This window comes from Sus scrofa, chromosome 6 (genome assembly GCF_000003025.6).
Source record: "Sus scrofa isolate TJ Tabasco breed Duroc chromosome 6, Sscrofa11.1, whole genome shotgun sequence".
In the NCBI taxonomy this organism is placed as follows: Eukaryota; Metazoa; Chordata; class Mammalia; order Artiodactyla; family Suidae; genus Sus; species Sus scrofa.
Window position 1 is genome coordinate 50,606,552 of NC_010448.4, and position 22,032 is coordinate 50,628,583.

The 22,032-nt window shown below is 46.3% G+C and overlaps 1 protein-coding gene across 1 annotated transcript; it reads right to left on the reverse strand.

The window, feature by feature from the left end:
- Window positions 1,172–5,825, reverse strand: LYPD5 (LY6/PLAUR domain containing 5). Its single transcript, XM_005655948.3, has 5 exons — window positions 5,691–5,825; window positions 3,023–3,151; window positions 2,348–2,524; window positions 2,035–2,181; window positions 1,172–1,783 (listed from the first exon to the last, which is right to left on the reverse strand). Exons 1-5 carry the CDS (start codon window positions 5,770–5,772, stop codon window positions 1,524–1,526), a joined length of 795 nt encoding a protein of 264 aa, XP_005656005.2. The 5' UTR covers window positions 5,773–5,825; the 3' UTR covers window positions 1,172–1,523.

The window sequence follows — 22,032 nt, forward strand, 5'->3', positions numbered from 1 at the left end:
GCTTAAGGCTTACTTCCTCCAGGAAGTCTTCCCTGGTTTCCACCAGTTGGGGAGTTTTGCCTGGTTCAGCTTTGCCTCAAGTATTTCTCTGTGAAATTAATCAGCACTCATGTGGTTTGCTTAAGGCTTACTTCCTCCAGGAAGTCTTCCCTGGTTTCCACCAGTTGGGGAGTTTTGCCTGGTTCAGCTTTGCCTCAAGTATTTCTCTGTGAAATTAATCAGCACTCATGTGGTTTGAGAGGTAGGGTTGCTTAGCGGTCCCCAAGGCTCTGAGTCACACTCTAGGCTCCCCATTCACTAGATACATGAGCTCAGCAAGTGTCTTCACCTGTCATTTGCTCATCTGTTTGTTTGTTTGTCTTTTTAGGGCTGCACCGGCAGCACATGGAAGTTCTCTGGCCAGGGGTAGAATCACAGCTGAGTGGCCGGCCTACACCACAGTTCGCAGCAACTCCAGATCCAAACCGCATCTGCAACCTACACTGCAGTTTGCGACAACGCTGGATCCTTAACACACCAAATGAGGCCAGGGAGTGACCCCACATCCTCGTACTGTTCTTAACCAGCTGAGCCACGACGGGAACTCTCGTTTGCTCATCTGTAACATGGGGATTATGACAATGGCCTGCTTATGTTGGGTGACTGTTGTGTCCCCAGTGCTCCATTCTCATCTCATTAAATCCCATCCACACCACCATAAAGTAAGTCTCGTCATTATTGTCCGTTTTATTTTCACATCTGCCTGACAGGTGAGGAAACATAGGTTCAGAGGTTGAGTAAGTTGTCCAAAGTCACCCACAGGCAAAATGGTAGAACCAGGGTTTGAATCCGTGCAGCCTGGCTCCAGGGCCTAGGCTCCTAACTTCTAGAATACGCTGGATGTACTGGCTCTTGAGGCTCCCAGGATGATACTAGTAAAGACATCCTCGTAGCTCCCTGCTGGGGCTGATCCTGGGCTCTGGAGGGACATCACAGGAAGCAGGGTTGTGGTTTGCTTTTTTTTTTCTTTCTGCTTTTTAGGGCCGCACCTGCGGCATATGGAGGTTCCCAGGCTAGGGGTCGAATCGGAGGTACAGCTGCCGGCCTCCACCACAGCCACAGCCAGGCCAGATCTGAGCCATATCTGCGACCTACACTGCAGCTCACGGCAATGCCGTATCCTTAACCCACTGAGTGAGGCCAGGGATTGAACCCGCACCTCATGGATACATCGGGTTCATTACCGCTGAGCCACCACAGGAACTGTCACTGGGTTTGCTCTGTGTGCAGGGTGGGATGTGGCTGTTTCTCCCCACCCCGGGATGCTGGGGGCCTTATCCAGTTTCTTCCAGGCCTGATGACCAATAGGGGCTAGGCATTAGTAGAGAAGCAGGAGGGAGGGAGGGCGACAGAGGGAGGAGGGGGAGAGAGAGAGAGACAGTTGTACGACTCTTATTTTCCGCATTCTGGGGACAGAAGCAGTGAGAAGGGATGGGTGTGCCCTGCCCCCCAGCATCTGCTCAGGAAGAGGCTGGAGGGCCTGTCTATGAGGAGAGCCCCAGGGGTCCCCCCAGAGTGCCAGCCAGTAGGGGGATCACGAGGAGCAGGACCAGGACGTGGGGTGCCTGGGGAGCAGCGGTGGCCGAGGCACTGGTGAAGGATTGGGTCACGGAGTCCCTGTTGCAGAGGTGCCCCTCACAGCAGGAGCCCTGGAGGTCGATGTTTGTCCACGGGCTGGTGGTGCCCATGATGGTGCAGGAGGGCCGTTGGCAGGTTCTGATGTACACAGGGACTGAGAAATTGCCTGGGGCGGGGGACAGTGAGGAGGGGTCAGAACTGAGGGAGGCAGTGGCACCCGAACCTCCACTTAAAAGGCCAGGGCCATGACTGGGTCCTCAGACTTACTTCCAGTCTCCCTCTTCAGACCAGGGCCATGCCCCCTCCCTCAGTCTAGGACCAATGCCTCCCTCCTTCAGACCAGGGCCATGTCTCCCAGTCAGGCCTGCCGTCCTCCACACCCCTTGCCCAAGCCCTCTCACCCTCCCAGCCCCTCACCAACGGTCATTTGGCCATTGCCCTGAAAGCAGACACTTTGGTCCTGGTGACACTGGACCCGCCGGGACTTCTCCGGGGTGCAGTCCTCTGGGTGGATCCCCACGCAGGCGTAGCACTCGATGCCGCTGAGCGTCTGGGGGTTGGGCGCTGGCAGGACAACGAGGCACACACTCAGGTAAAAGTTCTCAGGCACAGTGGTTGGGGTTGCGCACTGCGCCGGGGCTCCTGCCGGGCTCCACTGGAGGGGGCGGGGCGGGAATCCCGGAGGAGGAGCCCAGAGGAGGCCCCGCCCCCGCCCCGCCCTCCCTCTCACCTGGGCTCAGATTAGGGAGGGAGTCGTGGGTCAGGAGGTTTGAGTTGCACAGGTCGGTCCTGCAGCCGCGCACCACCGAGTAGTCGGGTGGCAGCGCCTTGTTGTTCCACTGCATCTGACCCGTAGGCGGGCCTGTCCAGCAGCCCTTCTGGACCATGGTCACTGAGGCGCGGTACCCTGGAGGCGGGAGGGCACCGGGTCTGGTGCGCCGCCTCCTCCCCAGCCCTCCTTGTCCTGTCCCACGCCCCATCTTCTCCACCTCTCTCCCTCGGTCTCAAGCCTCCGCCCCCGTCCTCGCCTCCTCCGCTCTCGGCTCACGCAGCCTGGCTCCCCCCTCTTGCCCTGCGCCGCCCTTTCCTCCCTCTCAAATTCCGCTCCCCCGACCCCCAAACCCTCGCCCTCGCTCTCTGTCTCACCACCAACCCTTTCTTCCTTCTCCTTTTCTCTCCCCCTCCCTTCCTCCTTTCTGCCCCCTCCCGCCTTCTCTCCCCGTCCTTCCCGGTCTCCTGCTCTCACCGCCCGCTCCCTCATTCCTTCTCCTCTCTCCACCTCCCCATGTTTATCCTCATCTTTCCTTTCTTCTACCCCCAGCCCAGCGCCTTGTCTCCTCCTCCCAATTTCTCATCCTTGTCCCCATCTCCCACCCATTTCTCTTCTGGGCTGTCCGCCTCTCACCTGTGCTCAAGGAGGAGACAGCCTCAGAGCATCCATGAGGACAGGAGACGCTGAGGAATTTCATGCCACTGAGGTCAAAGGGCCCGAAGTAGATGTGCTGAAAGCTGTAGCACTGCAGGGCTCGGGACCCTGGGGAAAGATCAGGGGTGGGGTGAGAGGAGCAGGCCAGGGATGAGCGTAGGCCAGGAACTCAGGGCTTCACCCTGCAGACGACAGCCACACGGGCCAGGCTCTTCTGGTCTGAGTAGAGACAGGCCCTGTTGCCTCGAGAGAACTGGGGCCTGCTGCTGTGGCTGGTCGTGGCTGTGTCTGCCTCTTGGCCCAGTACTAGCCTCTGCACCAGCCAGTCTAGTTTTCCCCGGCTCTTCCAGATCGCCACCCTCTAAGATGCTGATAAAGGAGGAAGTGATTCACTCTGGCTCTGCCCATCCCTCTCCCAGCTAAACTCACGATGTCCAGTAGCACTACAAGGCCACTGATGGAAAACAAACAGTCCAGTCCAGGCACCGGGATGAGCAGTCTTATGCTAAATACATACATAAAGCCAGCCCCAAAGATACACGCACAGAACGCTTAAACATTGATCTAGGCCATGATAAAAAATTATATAAGAAAGAATGTGTGTGTATGTATGACTGAGTTGCTTTGTTGTATAGCAGAAATTGGCACAACATTGTAATTCAACTGTAAGTTAATAAAAGATGGGAAAAACCATTGACGTGAACACAAAATTACATGGGATCGTATAAATCTCACAGATATATACAGAGTACCCTGAACGTATCCATGTAGAGTTCTGCATTCACGTCCAAGCAAGAACCACCCAGACCCTCCAATAGAAACACCCCAGACCAAGGCGCAGCATCTCACCCATGCAAAATCACACTCAGAGAGGGAAAAACGTGGCTGCAGAAACAATCACAGCACACAGAGACTCGGGAACTTAGGAAGTCATACCCAGAGAGAGAGAGAGAAATACAGATCCACGAATCATAGACACAAGTAAAATCGGAGCTTGCAAATAGGTGAATGAGAAATACACAAAAAAGAGACCTGCAAAAGCAGACAACTTAAAATCTTTTTTTATTTTATTTTTTTTTTATTTTGGTGGCCTGGCAGTTAAGGATTCAGCATTGTCGCTGCTGTGGCATGTGGAAGTTCCCAGCCTAGGTGTTGAATCTGAGCAGCAGCTGCCAGCCTGCATCACAGCCACAGCAACGTGGGATCCAAGCTGCATGTGCGACCTACACCACAATTCATGGCAACGCCAGATCCTTAACCCACTGAGTGAAGCCAGGGATCAAACCTGAGTTCTCATGGATACTAGTCGGGTTTGTTAACCACCGAGCCACAATGGGAACTCCTAAAATCATATATTTTTAGAGGAAGTTCCCTGGTGGCCTGGCAGTTAAGGATTCAGTGTTGTCGCTGTTGTGACTCAGATTCAGTCCCTGGCCCAGGAACTTCTGTGTGCCATGGGCACAGTAAAAAAAAAAAAAAATTAGGAGTTCCTGTCGTGGCGCAGTGGAAACAAATCCAACTAGGAACGATTGTAGGTTCAATCCCTGGCCTTGCTCAGTGGGTTAAGGATCGGGCGTTGCCATGAGCACAGACACAGCTCAGATTTGGCATTGCTGTGGCTCTGATGTAGGCTGGCAGCTGTAGCTCCGATTAGACCCCTAGCCTGGGAACCTCCATATGCCATGGGCATGGCCCTAAAAAGATGAAAAACAAACAAAAAAAATCGTATTCAGATGCAAGATATATAGAGACATGCAACAGATACACAGAGAGACAGACACACATCAAAATGCCCAAACACATGTACACAGAGAGAAACACAGGCCTACCAATCACAGAGATGCACAAACACAAAGAGAAACAGATACACAAAATTATACACACATCTCTTTTACAAAGAAAAGGAGGCTCAGAGATAAACAGACCCATAAAGGCATTTGTTCAAGCACCCAGACATCAAAACCTGGTACACATAGATACACATACAAGCACAGAGAGCCACAGGACGCACTGACACATGGACACACACAGAACTTGATCTCTCTTCTGTGGATGAGCGTGCGTGCGCGCACACCCCTCCACACACACACACACAAAGTCACTGTGTGGGGCATCGCTCCTTCCTGCCTCTCAAATTCCCTGCCTTTGTAGCCACTTGAGTCCTGACATGAGTATGTCCCAGTCCTTACTCAAATCGGGGGAAGGGGTTGCCTGAGGATGAGGCCAAGGTTCCCTGCCATTTCTGAAAAGAGCCCCAAAAGGTCCTCAGAAGTATCTTTGAGTGGAAGTGTGGGCAGGAAGGGTGAGAAAGGCTGGAGGAGCGGACCAGAGACCCCGGAGGAAATGAGCGATACGGAAAGAATGGAGGAGAGGAAGAGAAGTGGGGAGGGCACAGTCTCCAGGCCTCTTCCCTCCCACAACCCGGGAAGCAATCAGGGACCCCACCCCTCCTCCCTCAGACCCAGAGCCCAGGCCCCCAATTCCTCCTCCCTCAGACCCAGGATCCAGGCCCCCAGCTCCTCCTCCCTCAGACCCAGGATCCAGGCCCCTCATTCTCTCCTCCCACAGTCTGTGGAATTGGGCCCCACTCTCTGTTCCCTCAGACCCAGGAGAGTCCAAATTCCCATCACTCTACTGCCCTTCTTACCATTGGACTCAAAAGTCTGGACACCTGTCAGGCAGAGGACAGCCCCAAAGAGGCGCAGCAGGGTGGCTCTGGGGACTTCCATTGCCTGGTTGTGGAGCTGAGTGGAGACACCGGGAACAGCTCCTCCTGCTCTGATTTCTGCTGGGCTGGTTCTCCCAGCCCAGCCCTAGGCATCCAGGCTACCCAGCCTGGCTGGCATTCCTCCACCCCCGCCCTGCTGCACTTGGGCTGGTCTCCTCCTAGATAATCACGATGGAGCCAAGATGCGTCTCAGGTCTGAGCGGGGAGGGGCTGAGGGCCTGGATTTCTGGATCTAAAGGAGGAAGGAGCTAAGGGCCTATAACCCTTAATTTTTTTGGGGGGGCTTTGTGTTTGTGGGCTCTCTTTCTTCCCCATTCCCCACACTGTGTTCTAGTCTAAGTAGGCACACATGGCATCTCGATTTCTCTTCTTCCACCCTGACACATGCCACCATATGGGACTACATCTTCAGACCAAAGACACAAACATCACCTCCTCCCTGAAGGCCTCTGTCTACACCCTCACCCTAATCACCCACCTACCTCCACCTCAAGCACTTCCCTGTCTCCCAGCCTTGGTCACCCTGGGTTGGACTAGTGTTTCTCTTCCCCATCAGGCTGTGAACTCCTCAGAGGCCTCAGGGGATGTTTGGGATGTTGTATGAATGAGTGAATCACAAACTTATAAACAAACTAGAGACAGAGAGAGAGAGAGAGAGTGACAGGAGATGAGACTCCTGGAGAGGCAGTTCCACATGGGATGCAGAAAGACAGACGTACCCGGTGTGGACAAACGCACATGTAGACACGCAGACAAACCCAGACTTGATGATCAGGACATGCCCACAGAAGGTGTTTAATAAAAGTTTATTAGATTATTAAATGAATGAATTAAAAAACTGGAGGAGGAATTCCCGTCGTGGCTCAGCAGGACTAGAATCCATGAGGATGCGGATTTGATCCCTGGCCTCACTCGGTGGGTTAAGGATCCGTCGTTGCCACAAGCTGTGGCATAGGTCACAGATGCAGCTCGTGTCTGGTGTTGCTGTGGCTGTGGCGCTGGCAGCTGCAGCTCTGATTCGATTCCTAGCCTGGGAATTTCCATATGCCGCCGTTGCGGCCCTAAAAAGACAAAATAAAACAAGGCACTGGAGGAGAGAGAGACACAGACGGACCACTGGCGGGATATCCTGTCCCCTGAGGATGCGGACAAACCCACGTGGACACTCAGACACCAGGCAGATGGGGACATCAGATGGGTGCCCTGCAGGCAGTGGGAGCTGGGCCAGAGACCCTAGGTCTACACCTCCTGATCTGCCTCCCTTCTCGCTGGTTGGAGGGGCTGCCTGTTGGCATCACAGCCACTCACTGTGTCAGGCAGGGCGGGTGACAGGCTTGTGCAGAGATGAGGGTCACGGACCCACAGACGGATGGGGAGAGGTGACAGAATTGTCATGACCAGGACAGCCTTAATGGTCTCTGGAGCTCAGCTAAACTTTATGTGGGTTTCTCCCTGACTACAGGCCCCCAACTTCCCTTTTCTTAGAGCATTTACTGTTGAAAACTTGTCATTGCCCTTCTTTCTCGGTCCCATTGATGTGTGGGTAAATCGTCTCCCAGCCTCTTGCCAGTTTTACAACCTGGGACTGTCTTTCTCAGGACATGGGAGCCAGCCCTTTGAAATGGCACACTGGCACTTTCCCACTGAAAACCGTTCAGCGCCAAAAACCTTCCCACCTTTTGTTTCAGTGGCGGCTTGATGTTGGGATCTGAGTTCCCAGACCAAGGATTGAACCTGGGCTGAAGTGTTGAAAGCGCTGAATCCTAACCATTAGACCACCAGGAAACTCCCAAGAATTTCCTTAAAAAAATTTTTTTTTTTTTGTCTTTTGTCTTTTTAGGGCTGCACCTGTGGCATATGGAGGTTCCCAGGCTAGGGGGCCAATCGGAGCTACAGCTGTCGGCCTACGCCACAGCCACAGCAATGCTGGATTCTTAACCCAATGAGCAAGGCCAGGGATCGAACCTGCATCCTCATGGATGCTGGTTGGGTTCGTTTCCGATGAGCCACAACAGGAACTCCAAGAATTTCCTTTTTTTAAAGGTTGAATAATATTCTGTTGTATTTACATATGCACTGTCTTTTGCTTATCCGTTCCTCCGTTGATGGACACATGGATTCCTTCCACCTCTTGGCTGCTGTGAGTAAGGCTGCAGTGAACATGGGCACACAGCTGTTTGGATGCTCTCAATTCTTGTGGAAAGGCACCAAATCAGATCCTAACTTGGAACATTGCCAACTATTGTGGGTGTGCCCCTCACTGTCTCATTTTCAAATATGTGATCAAGGCTGTCAGTTTGTGCGTGACTCTTTGGGAGGCAAGACTGAGGCACAGATTAGTGCTCAGGATGGGGACCCTCCAGCTGCGGAAGGGCAGCAAAGGGAGTGTCAGGATGGGGCAGAGGGGGAAGTCGGGCTGTGATTCGGCCCCAACAATGGGCTTAGGCCGCCCTGGGGAAGCTCCGGCAAGTGAATCTCAGCAGCTGAAAGAAGCAATCAGTCCTCAAAAGATCTTGGTGGCAAATCACAGCATCTGCCACACTCTACTCATTCTCCCTTTCTAGTGTTGTGTTTTTTGTTTGTTTGGTTGGTTTGTTTTTGCTTTTTCGGGCTGCACGCCTGTGGCATATGGAAGTTCCCAGGCTAGAGGTCTTGAATGGAGCTACAGCTGCCAGCCTACAGCACAGCCACAGCAGCGGGATCAGAGCTGCGTCTTCGACCTTATACCACAGCTTATGGCAATGCTGGATCTTTAACTCACTGAGCGAGGCTAGGGATCAAACCTGCATCCTCATGGATACAAGTCGGGATCATTAACCGCTGAGCCACAAAGAGAACTCCTCTTTTTTAGTGTCTTTTTCCATCTCCAGAGTTTGAAATAAAGATGAATCACAGGAACCTTTGAGATGAAATAAACTTACCCAAATCTGATAATTTATTCCCCAGTTGGAGAGATTTGGTGAAATGTTTCTGTCCACTGTTACTGTCTTTTGGAAGTTAAATGATTCTTATTTAAAGTGAGTGCTTTTTGAAGTTCCCTGATGGCCTAGCAATTAAAAGACCCATTGTTATCACTGCTGTGGTTTGGGTCACTGCTGTGGTGTGGGTTTGATCCCTGGCCTGGGAACTTCTGAATGCTGTGGGTGCAGCCAATAAATAAATAAAAATAGAGTTCCCATTGTGGCTTAGTGGGTTATAAACCTGACTAGTATCCATGAGGATGTGGGTTCAATCCCTGGCCTCGCTCAGTGGGTCAAAGGATCTGGGGTTGCTGCAAGCTTTGGGGGAGGTCGAAGATGCAGCTTGACCATGTTGTGGTGGCTGTGGTGTAGGCCAGCAACTGTAGCTCAGATTCAGCCCCTAGCCTGGGAACTTCCATATGCTGCATCTGCAGCGCTGAAAAGCAAAAAAAAAAAAAATAATAATAATAATAAATAAATGAATAAATAAATAAAATGGGTACTTTTTAAGAGTTTAAATTTGACTTTAATATCCAAACATTCAAATTTTAAGAGTCTAATATTCAAATTAGGTGGCTAGATACCTGGATTGAATTAAATATGCAAAAACATTTAATTAAAAGGTTCTTCACTTTTCTCTTTCAGCCATTTCTTGAATTTTTTGCTTCATGTTTTATATGGAGGTAGAAGGTACATTTATGTCAATCAGTAATGGATCTGGCTTCATGTACATTCAGCTGAAATAGCAGGTGTGGAAATCCCCCCCCCGCCCCCCCCAGCCGCCACCTTATTTTCCACAAAATGTGTTCAGTGACCCAATTAGTTTTATAATAGCTTTCCATTTTCAGATCCTGATTCTTTTTTCTTCTTGACAGATGTCAAATAGGTTTTTTTTTTTTTTTTTTTTGAATTTTAAATCTTGAAATAGCATGTAGGTAACAAATCATGAATTTTTAAATAATAGCTAATTTTTATGCTGATGGAATTTCTAAAGCAATAATAAACACTGCTATAATATAATTAACAGACTATTGCGTAATACTCTTTAATTTCCAGCCACCTAACATTCTTTGTGGATTGCTAATGGTAATCGGATGTTAGTTATTATGTAGAGATTTATGCCAAGTGAAAAGACATGCGGATTTTAAATTGGAATTCAGTAATCCTAGTCTACATGTGGATTTAAATTTGGAATTCCGTAATTCTGGTGTGGAACAGTAAATAATACTTAGCAGAAAATACAAACTGCAATATGAAACACTGAATGCAGCCAAAACACTGATGGCAACAGGAATTTTTTTTAAGATGCTTTCTATATCAGGCGGAAAAGCAGCTCCTTGTTTAGAAGCACAGGCTACTTTAGACCATATGAGATCGATAGGGTCTTTCCATTTTCAAACTTACTTGTCCTTTGTAAGGGGAAGAGGAATGGGCGCTGTGAACCCTGTTGTGGCAAGACCCTTGACTGCCATCTGCTGGAACCTGATTGCAATAAATTATAAATCACTTTGCAGTCAGCTAAAGAGTAACACAATACAGAAACATTTCCAGATGACTGTTTTCAAAATAATAAAGATGTCTGTGATGTGAATGTCACCTTGTTAGATGTAGTGCTTTTGTTCAGTGCCCAACACAAACAACTATACATGGTGACACTGGAAAGCCATTCACAGATGGGGCATGTGTCAGGGCAAACATTGGCTCATGACAAAGTAAAAGATAGCCAGGAGCCTTCTAGGCAGAGATCCACTGCCAGGAATAGCTGGGCAGGGGAATTAGATAAGAATGGATTTTAGGATCACTTAAAGGGAAGATTGGGATCAGGGAAGGCAAATCAATATGACAGGTGTGGGAAGGTCATCAGATGTGAGCCAGGAGACCCAGGCTCTACCCTGTGTTGTTCACTGTGTCTCCTCAGAGACTCCTTCCTTCTCCCTGAGCTTCTTTTGCTCCTTTTAGTCGTGGGGGAGGGCAGGAGTTGCTCTACGCTGGGAACCCTGCCTTCTTTGACCTCCCAGGTTTCTGAGAACGAAAGAGGCTGGGGTCTTCAGGAATGGATCAGGATAGGAAGGGGTGGGGATCATATGCTGTCATTGTAGGAGCAGAGATGGCTGAACTTCAAGGGGGGCTTGGCCGTGTTCTGGCTACACCAGTGTAGACACCCACCCATGATCACTGGGAGGGTGAGGGACTAGGGGATCTCAGGTCACTCAGAAGAATTGCTCTTCATCCCTGGATTCCTCTGTTTCTATCCACACCTTCTGAACACTCCAAATTCCCACCATATTCCAAACATCTCTGCTTTTTCAAGGATTTCCAGTGCCTGCCCCTTTCTCCACCTTTGCACCTCTCTCCCTCTTGGAGCCCAGATTTCCCCCAGTCTCCCGGCTTCCCCTCTCCTGGCACATCCCACTTCCACCTACTTCTCTTTCACTTCTAGAAAAAATTTCCCCGGCCTCTCCCCAACTTCCTCTCCTCTAATTCCACCCCTTTCGGTTTTCTTTCCCCCAGCTTCTAAGTCTTTCCAGGCTATCCTTTCAGTTGCCCCCACATTCCCTGCCTTTCTTCCCCCTCCCACTCATTTCTTCTTCTTTTTTTTTTTCTTTTGGTCTTTTTGTTTTTTTAGGGCCACACCCGTGGCATATGGAGGTTCCAAGGCTAGGGGTCAGATGGGAGCTGTAGCTGCTGGCCTACACTACAGCCACAGCAATGCGGGATCAGAGCCGCATCTGCGACCTACACCACAGCTCACGGCAATGCTGGATCCTTAACCCAGTGAGCGAGGCCAGCGACTGAACCCGAGTCCTCACAGATATTATTCGGGTTCGTTAACCCCTGAGCCATGTGGGAACTCTAGGAACTCCAGTTTTTGAATAAGCCTTGAAATAGAGTGATATAAATCCTCTTTCTTATCCTGGCTATTTTAAGTCCTTTCCATATAAAATATTGAATTATCTTGTTAACTTCTCTTTTAAAAAGCCTGCAGGAATTTTTCCTGGGGTTGTGTTGGATCTATAGATACATGTGGGGAGAGCTGACAGGCTAATAGCAGTCTTCCAATCCAGGAATATGTCTTTAATTTTTCAAAGTCAATATTTTATAGCATTAACTGTAGGCCTTGTAAATCTCCCATTATATTAATTTCTAGATAGTTTTAATGCGATTTATAATCATATTGCTTTGAAATTTTATTTTAAAATTATTTGCTAGCTTAGCTGACCCTTGAATGACACACAGGTGTTGGGGGCACCGCCTGCCTATATATTCTTTTTCATATTCTTTCCCACTCTGGTTTGTCACAGATTTGAATATAGTTCCCTATGCTATACAGTAGGACCTTATTTTTTATCCATCCTATATATAATAGTTTGCCTTTCCTAATCCCAAACTCCCAATCCTTCTGTCCCTCATTCTTCTCCCTCTTGGTAACCACAAGTCTCTTCTCTATGTCTGAGTCTGTTTTTGTTTCTGAGACATGTTAATTTGTGTTGTATTTTATATTTCACATAAAAGTATCATATATTGTCTTTTTCTGACTTACTTTGCTTAATATGATAATCTCTAGGTCCATCCATGTTGCTGCAAATAGCGTGATTTTATTCTTTTTAATGGCTGAGTAGTATTCCATTGTATATATGTACTGTATCTTTTTTATCCATTCATCTGTCCTTGGACATTTAGGTTGTTTCCAAGTCTTGACTATTGTAAATAGTGCTGCTATTAACATAGGGGTGCATGTAACTTTTGAATTATAGTTTTTGTCTGGGTATATACCCAGGAGTATGATTGCTAGATCATATGACCACTCTATTGTTAGATTTGTTAGATTTTTTTTGTCTTTTTTTTTTGCCATTTCTTGGGCCACTCCTGTGGCATATGGAGGTTCCCAGGCTAGGGGTCTAATCGGAGCCATAGCCACCGGCTTACGCCAGAGCCACAGCAACGTGGGATCTGAGCCGCGTCTGCAACCTACACCACAGCTCACAGCAATGCCGGATCCTTAACCCACTGAGCAAGGCCAGGGATTGAACCCACAACCTCAAGGTTCCTAGTCAGATTCACTAACCACTGAGCCACGAAGGGAACTCCTATTGTTATATTTTTGAGGAACCTCCATACTATCTTCCACAGTGGGTGCACCAATTTACATTCCCAGATGGTATCTCTTCTTTTTTTGGCCATCCCTGTGGCATGCAGATGTTCCAAACTCAGGGATCAAACCTGAGCCACAGCAGTGACAATGCCAGGACCTTAACCTGATGAGCCATCAGGGAACTCCTCAGATGGTATTTTTCTGATCGTTAAGCTTGGTATTAGGTAGAGTTGCATGTGTCTGCTTTGACGGTTCTGGTTAACATATTAGGCAACAGGAGAAAAAAGTCCAGCTTGTTGGGTAAACACATGAAAAAGTGATGGGCTATCCATGTGGACTGTCTGATTCTTACTGAGTTTGAGCAGTTTCAAAATAGCTGGTAATTGAAACCAAATTTGGTAGTTTTTCCTTTTCCTTTTTGGATTTGACGGGCTGTAGGAAACTTAAACATGAGAGGTGCTTTGGAAATGCAAACCATAGATTGTTCATGAATTAGGAATACTCTGAGTGGCATGGAGGAAGCCTTAAACACAACTCCTAGACCAAATACAGGATAAGATTGTAAACCTAGAAACTGGTTCAAGAAGAAAGAGAACAGAGTTCCCAAGGTGGCATAATGGGATTGGCAGCATTTTTGCAATGCCGGGACACCGGTTCGATTCCCCAGCCTGGCACAGTGGGTTAAAGGATCCAGTGTTGCTACAGCGTAGGTGCCAACTGTGGCTTGGATCTGATCCCTGGCCTGGGAACTCCATATGCTGTGGGGCAGCCAAAAAAGAAAAAAAAGAAGAAGAAAGATATTGCTGCTTTAACAGAAAAAAATACTTTAAAAATCATAGCAAACATGTAAAAGGGCACTAGACCCCAAAAGGCATGATCAACCCCCTTTCTTTGGCAGCGTTTGTGTAGTTTCTGTTACAGCTCTAAAATATGTTCATAAAGAATTATTAGGGGAGTTCCCGTCGTGGCGCAGTGGAAACGTATCTGACTAGTATCCATGGGGATGCAGGATCGATCCCTGGCCTCACTCAATGGGTTAAGGATCTGGTGTTGCCATGAGCTGTGGTGTATGTCGCAGACACAGCTCGGATCTCACATCGCCGTGGCTGTGGTGAAGGCCGGCAGCTATAGCTCCAATTCAATGCCTAGCCTGGGAACCTCCATATGCTGCGGGTGTGGCCTCAAAAGGAGAAAAAAATTGGAGTTGACCCTTGAACAACATGGATTTGAACTTTGCAGGTCCACTTATACTTTTTTTTTCAAAAATATATTGGAAAAAAGTTGGAGATTTGTAGCAATTTGAAAAAACCTGCAGATTTAGTCTAGAAATATCAGAAAAATATTTTTTTTTTGGTCTTTTTGTCATTTCTTGGGCCGCTCCCGCGGCATATGGAGGTTCCCAGGCTAGGGGTCAAATCGGAGCTGTAGCTGCTGGCCTACACCAGAGCCACAGCAACACGGGATCATTAACCCACTGAGCAAGGGCAGGGATTGAACCCGCAACCTCATGGTTCCTAGTTGGATTTGTTAACCACTGCGCCACAATGGGAACTCCTGAAAAAATAATTTTAAAGATAGGTATGTCATGAATGCACAAGATATATATAGATACTAGTTTATCCCTGCATAGCATAAAGTGAGTGAAATTTAATATAAAATTAATAATGTGTTTGTTTCCTTACTGTTTTATAACTTTGCTTTCAAAGAATTACATTATTGCATAGTATGTCCCTCTTTCTTATAATTGGAGAAACTGTGTATCAGCCTATCATCATAAGCAGTTTTTTTTTCTTTTTAGGGCTGCGCTTGCAGCATGTGGAGGTTCCCAGGCTAGGGATCTAATCGGAGCTGGGCTGCCAGCTTACACCACAGCCACAGCAACATAGGACCAAGCCACGTCTGTAAACTACACCACTGCTCACGGCCATGCCAAATCCTTAACCCACTGAGCGAGGCCAGGGATTGAATTTCACTTCACGGGTTCTAGCGGGATTCATTTCTGCTATGCCACAATGGGAACTCCCATCATAAGTAGTTTTTAAAATTTTTTAAAAAAGAAAGTAACAGTCTTCCTAATACTTACTATGAATATGACTATAAGACTGTGTACCATAAAAATTTTATAATGATTCATTCATTAGTATATAGGCTAGGCTACCATAAAGTAATTGTACCGATTACTCTAGGCTACCATAAAGCAATTATAGTGTAGCTTCTCTCTCTCTGTCTCTCTCTGGTTTTGGCTATGCCCACACCACAGCAGTGACAATGATGGATTTTTAACCTCTAGGACACCAGGAACCCCCCTGCCTTAAAACTGTTGCCTTTTTTTTTTTTTTTTTTGTCTTTTTGTCTTTTTGTCTTTTGTTGTTGTTGTTGTTGCTATTTCTTGGGCCGCTCCCGCGGCATATGGAGGTTCCCAGGCTAGGGGTTGAATCGGAGCTGTAGCCACCGGCCTACCCCAGAGCCACAGCAATGCAGGATCCGAGCCGCGTCTGCAACCTACACCACAGCTCACGGCAAGGCCGGATCGTTAACCCACTGAGCAAGGGCAGGGACCGAACCTGCAACCTCATGGTTCCTAGTCGGATTCGTTAACCACTGCGCCACGACGGGAACTCCAAAACTGTTGCTTTTTATGATCAATGCATGATAACATTATACCTGTAAATAAGTATGAATTTATTTTTCACATTATCTTTTTCTTTCGACAGCCAGTGTTAGTAATACTTATAACACCTACAGTGTTTTGTATCACATATGGCAATACTGATGGAGGTACTGAAAGACCATTCATCTTGTAAACAGACAAGTAAACTTATGGAACCAAGTAATATAGTACCACACTGTAAACATATTTTCTCATCCTTATGATTTTCTTTTTTCTTTTTTGTCTTTTTAGGGCTGCATCCACAGCATATGGAAGCTCTCAGGCTAGGGGTCAAATCAGAGCTGTAGTTGCTGGCCTACACCACAGCTCACAGCGTCACGGGATCCATAACCCACTGAGCAAGGCCAGGGATCCATCCCGCATCCTCATGGATACTAGTCAGGTTTGTTACTGCTGAGCCACAATGGAGCTCCCTCCTTATAAGTTTCTTAATAACATTTTCTTTTCTGCAGCTTACTTTATTGTAAGAATGTGGTATAATACATATAATATACGAAATATCTGTTAGAAGTTCCCTATGTGGCTCAGTGGTTAACGAATCCAACTAGGATCCATGAGGATGCAGGTTCGATCCCTGGCCTCGCTCTTTGGGTTAAGGATCTGGCATTGCCGTGAGCTGTGATGTAGGTTGCAGATGTGGCTTGGATCCTGAGTGGCTGTGGCAGTGGCGTAGGCTGGCAGCTGTAGCTCCAGTTCGACCCCTAGCCTAGGATCTTCCATATGCTGCAGATGTGGCCCTAAAAAGCAAAAAAACTCAGAAAACAAAAAATCTTTTAATTGAATGTTTATTACTGGTAAGCTCAACAATAGGCTATTGGTAATTAAGTTTGTGGGGAGTCAAAAGCTATATGTGGGTTTTTGACTCCATATGGGGTTGGCATCCCAGATCCGTGTTGTTTGAGGGCCAACTGTGTTAACATTCGCCGTATGTTCTTATTCTATCTATATTTCTGCATCAGTTAGCTTCTGCCACATAAAAAACAACAAACAAAACTTAGTGGTTTAAAACAAGTATTTTGGCGTTCCCTGATGACTAAACCGGTTATCGATCTGGCGTTGTCACTGCTGTGGCTCTGGTTACAGCAGTGGTGTGGGATTTGATCCCTGGCTTGGGAACTTTCATATGCTGCAGGCACAGCCAAAAAAACAAAAACAAAAACAAAAACAAAAACAAAACCAGAAAATCAAGTATTTTGTTTATCTCCTGATTCCCTGGGTCTCCTGGGTTGTTCTGGCGTGGGCTGTCCTGACCAATCTCCGTTGGGCTCTCTCACACGTCCGTGATCCGCTGATGGGTGGGATGGCAGCTGGATGATCTAGGATGGTCTCATTTTCAAGACCCATAGTTGGCTGGTTATGAGTCAGCTTCAGTTCTCTTCCATATGGCCTCTCATCCTTCTGAAGGCTGGGGGATTTTTCCACGTGGAAATGGCAAATTTCCAAAGGGCAGCAAGAAAGGGCAACCTCCAGTAAGCAAGTGCTTTTCATGGCTCTGCTCAAGTAATGTTTGCTAATGTCACGCTCCAGCAAGTCACAAGGCTTGCCCAGAGTCACTGTGGAAGGGCCCTGACAAAGGGTGTGGCCAGCAGGAAGGGAATAATTTGTGGTTATTTTTTGCCCTATCTCTCTATCTCTCTCTATCTCTCTATGTATCTATCTATCATCCATCTATCTTTCCATCACTGTTGAACCACTAAAAAAGCAAGTGGCAGATAGCATTTTGCTTCACCCCTAAATTTAAAATCCTGGAGGGCAAGGAGTCTTTCCCCAGTGTGACTCTCATCCCTCTCTGCAGGCTGTTTTTTTCTAAATTGAGGTATAGCTTATTTACAATGTTGTGTTAGTTTCAGGTATACAGCAATGTGACTCAGACACATACACACACACACACTATATATATATGCACATATATATATACACACACATAAATATATATATTCTTTTTCAGATTCTTTTATGGGTTCCTACAAGACACTGAGTATGTTTTCACATGCTGTATAGTAGGTCCTTGTTGTTTACCTATTCTGTGTATAGTAATGTGTATCCGTTAATCCCAAACTCCTAATTTATCCCTCCCTCCTTTTTGGTAACCCTAAATTTGTTTTCTATCTTTGTAAGTCTGTTTCTATTTTGTGAATAGTAACCCTAAATTTGTTTTCTATCTTTGTAAGTCTGTTTCTATTTTGTGAATAGTATCATTTTTCTTTTTCGATTCTGCATGTACGTGATCTCATACACTATTTGTCTTTGTCTGGCTTACCTCACTTAGTATGACAGTCTCTAGGTCCATCCACATCCCTGCAAATGGCATTATTTCATTCTTTTTTTTTTTTTTTGGTCTTTTTGCCTTTTTTAGGGCCACTCCCTCGACATATGGAGGTTCTCAGGCTAGGGTCTAATTGGAGCTGCAGCCGTCGGCCTACACCACAGCCACAGCAACTCGGGATCCCAACCGCGTCTGTGACCTACACCACAGCTCACAGCTCACGGCAACACCGGATCCTTAACCCCCTGAGCAAGGCCAGGGATTGAACTCACAACTGCATGGTTCCTAAGCATATTCGTTAACCACTGAGCCACGACGGGAACTCCTCATTCTTCTTTTTATGGCTAAGTAGTATTCGATTGTATGTATATACCATATCTTTGTCTTTTTAGGGCCGCACCCCAGTATTTGGAGGTTCCCAGGCCAGGGGTCTAATCGGAGCTGTAGCCACCGGCCTATGCCACAGCCACAGCCACACCAGATCTAAGCTGCATCTTCGACCTACACCAAAGCTCACCGCAATGCTGAGCAAGGCCAAGGATCAAACCCGCAACCTCATGATTCCTAGTCAGATTCGTTTCTGCTGCGCCATGACAGGAACTCCCAATCCATTCATCTGTTGATGGACATTTAAGTTTTGCAGGCTATTTTTAAAGGGCTGAATGATTTGAACCTTGGTCATTCATCTCCCCTTCACACAATAAGTGCAATAACAGTGAAGAACATAGGGAGGAAGGAGTTCCCTTTGTGGCTCAGTGGTTAATGAATCTGACTAGCATCCATGAGGATGCATGTTCGATCCCTGGCCTTGCTCAGTGGGTTAAGGATCCGGCGTTGCCATGAGCCATGGTATAGGTTGCAGACGTGGTTTGGATCCTGCGTGGCTGTGGCTGTGGCATAGGCCAGAGGCTACAGCTCTGATTGTACCCCTAGCCTGGGAACCTCCATGTGCCGTGGGTGCAGCCCTAAAAAGCAAAAAAAAAAGCAACGACAAAAAGAAACATAGGGACGAAGACTGACAGGGCCAACTAATGGAAATATTTACGAACATGAACTTTTACTCACAAAGAAATCGAAAGTTTGAGCCATAACATCCATTCAGACCCTCTGGAGAATCTATTTTATTTGTTGATCAGGATAAAAACACAACCAGACAGACCTAGATGGCTTGGGGCAAGAGGTGCCCAGGGCAGGCACGAGGCCAGGCACTGCTGTGGGTCGTGCCCATGTGGAATTGGCCAGAGTTCAGGCAGGGATGGCTGCTGCCCCAGTGAATCAAGAGAAACAAGTTTCCAAAGGCCCCAGGCAGAGGTGAAGCTGAGAGGAGATGAATGAAGCAGCACACGCGTTTGAACTCTTCTCTAATTAAACTCTGCTACACAATTATCTGTGCCGGGTGATGGTTAGACAGGATTCTAAACTACTGATAATATATCATTAATGGTTAATTGTCTATTAAAATTTTCTATTCTTGTTAATTCTTTATCTTTCTAGGAAACCGCTTATGTCATCTGTTTTCAGATTTATTCTAATTTTAAAATCTATTTTTGTGTGTGTAGCCTTTTTCCTTCTTTAAGTAAATTAAAAAATGTTTGTTTGTGCCCTCTCTCTCTCCATTTTTTTTTTTTTTTTGCCTTGCCTGAAGCATGTGGAAGTTCCCAGGCTAAGAACTGAATCCACACCACAGCAATGAGCTGAGCCACAGCAGTAACAATGCTGGATCCTTAAACCTGTTGAGCCACCAGGGAACTCCTCTCTTTTTTATTAGTCATCTCAGAAGTACATAACTTCAAATGCTCACTTTAAATAAAAAAAGTTAAATAGCCTCTCTGCTTCATCAGTGTTTTCTTTTTTCTTTTTGTCTTTTTAGGGCCGCACCTGCGTCATGTGGAGGTTCCCAGGCTAGGGGTCGAATTGGAGCTGTAGCCACTGACCTACACCACAGCCACAGCAACGCCAGATCCGAGCCGAGTCTTTGACCTACAGCACAGCTCACGGTAACACCAGATCCTTCATCCATTGAGCAAGGCCAGGGATTGAACCTGCATCCTCATGGATACTAGTCAGATTCGTTAACCACTGAGCCACGAAGGGAACGCCTCATCAGCGTTTTCTACTTCATTAGTTTTATTTTCTTTTTAGTATTAAAGTATAGTTGATTTACACTGTTTCATCAAGTTCTGTTGTACAACAAAGTGACCCAGCCACACACATTTATTTCCCTGTGTAGGATCCCATTGCCCACCCATTCCAAATACAGCAGTTTGCATCCAAAAAAACCCCCAAAATGCCCATCCATCTCACTCCCTCCCCTTTCCCCCTGGGAGGCCCAAGTCCCCTCTTCTTGGCCATGATCTCTTTCTGGTTTTTGTTTGTTTGTTATTTTTAGATAGGATCATCTGTTCCATATTTTAGATTCCACAAATAAGTGATATCACATGCTACTTGTCTTTTTCTTTCTGGCTTACTTCACTTAGTATGAGAGTCTCTAGATCCATCCATGTTGCTGCAAATGGCATTAGTTTGTTTGTTTGTTTTTTGGATTTTAGCATATGGAAGCTCCCAGGCTAGGGGTTGAACTGGAGCTGCAGTTACCGGCCTATACCACAGCCATAGCAATTCGGGAGCCAAGCCCTGTCTGTAACCTATACCACAGCTCCTGGCAACACCCATTTCCTGACCCACTGAGCAAGGCCGGGGGTCGAACCCGCATCCTCATGGATTAGTTTGTCTCTTTATGGCTGAGTAATACTCCATTGTATGTATGTACCACATCTTCTTAATCCATTCATCTGTCGATGGACATTTAGGTTGTTTCCTTGTCTTGGCTATTGTGAATAGTGCTGCTATGAACATAGAGGTGCATGTATCTTTTTCACTGAAAATTTTGTCTGGATATGTGCCCAGCAGTGGAATTGCTGGATCATATGGTAGTTCTATATTTAGTTTCCTGAGGTACCTCCATACTGTTTTCCATAGTGGTCGTACCAATTTACATTCCCACCAACAGTGGAGAAGGGTACCTTTTTCTCTACACCCTCTCCAGCATTTGTTATTTGTTGACCTGTTAATGATTGCCACTCTGACTGTGTGAGGTGGTACCTCACTGTAATTTTGATTTGCATTTCTCTAATAATTAATGATATTGAGCATTTTTTCATATGCCTGTTGGCCATCTTCTTTGGAGAAATGTCTATTTAGGTCTTCTGCCCATTTTTCAGTTGGGTTGTTTGTGGGTTTTTTGTTGTTGTTGAGTTGTATATTTTGGAGATTAGGCCCTTGTCTGTTGCATCACTGGCAAAGATTTTTCTCCCATTCTTTGTGTTGTCTTCTTTTTTTTTTTTTTATTGGTTTCCTTTGCTGTGCAAAGCCTTTGAGTTTGATTAGGTCCCATTGGTTTATTTGTCTTTACTGGCATTATTCTAGGAGGTGGATCAAACAAGATGTTGCTTGATTTATGTTAAAGAGCGTTCTGCTTATGTTTTCCTCCAGGAGTTTTATAGTGCCTGGTCTTTTTTTTAGGTCTTTAATGCATTTGAGTCTATTTTTGTATATGATGTTAGATAGCGTCCTACTTTCATTCTTTTACATGTGGCTTTTCAGTTTTCCCAACACCATTTATTGAAGAGGCACCATTTATTTCTTCCACTGTCTGGTCTGTCCTCCTTTGTCATAGATTCATTGATACTTCCTTAATATATGGTTATTATTTGCTTTGACCCATTTTCTGTTATTCATTCTGTCATTCTTTGTTTTCTAACTTCTCAGGTTAGACAAAGCCTATACTTTTTTATCCTTTTTACTTTTCCCTTCTTTTGAATTTATGTTACCTTCTGTACCCAATCAATTTAATGCCTTAATTTCTTAGTGTTCTATTTCTATTGTTTGTTATTTTTGCTATTGTAATACATAGTGGCTTATTTCCTCGTGTTAAATTTGGGGTTATCCATAAAAACTCTTTTTTTGAACTCAATGAATTTTATTATATTTATAATCATACAACCATAAAAACTCTTCAAGGCATGAATGGAAGTTACAATCCTCCAGAGAATTTCCTTGAGTTCTCCAAGTATCCTGGCACTCCAAGCCCAGAATCAATTTTATACTAATTCCAAGTCTGTTTCCCAGAACATGCTGGCAGTATAAATCAAGCTACTAACAAAATATTAACAGATGTACACAGAAATGCACAAAAAGGATCTTACATCATGCCCTGGTTGGTTTATTCCAAAAATGTAAGAGTGGTTTAACATTCCAAAAAACCAGTGTTA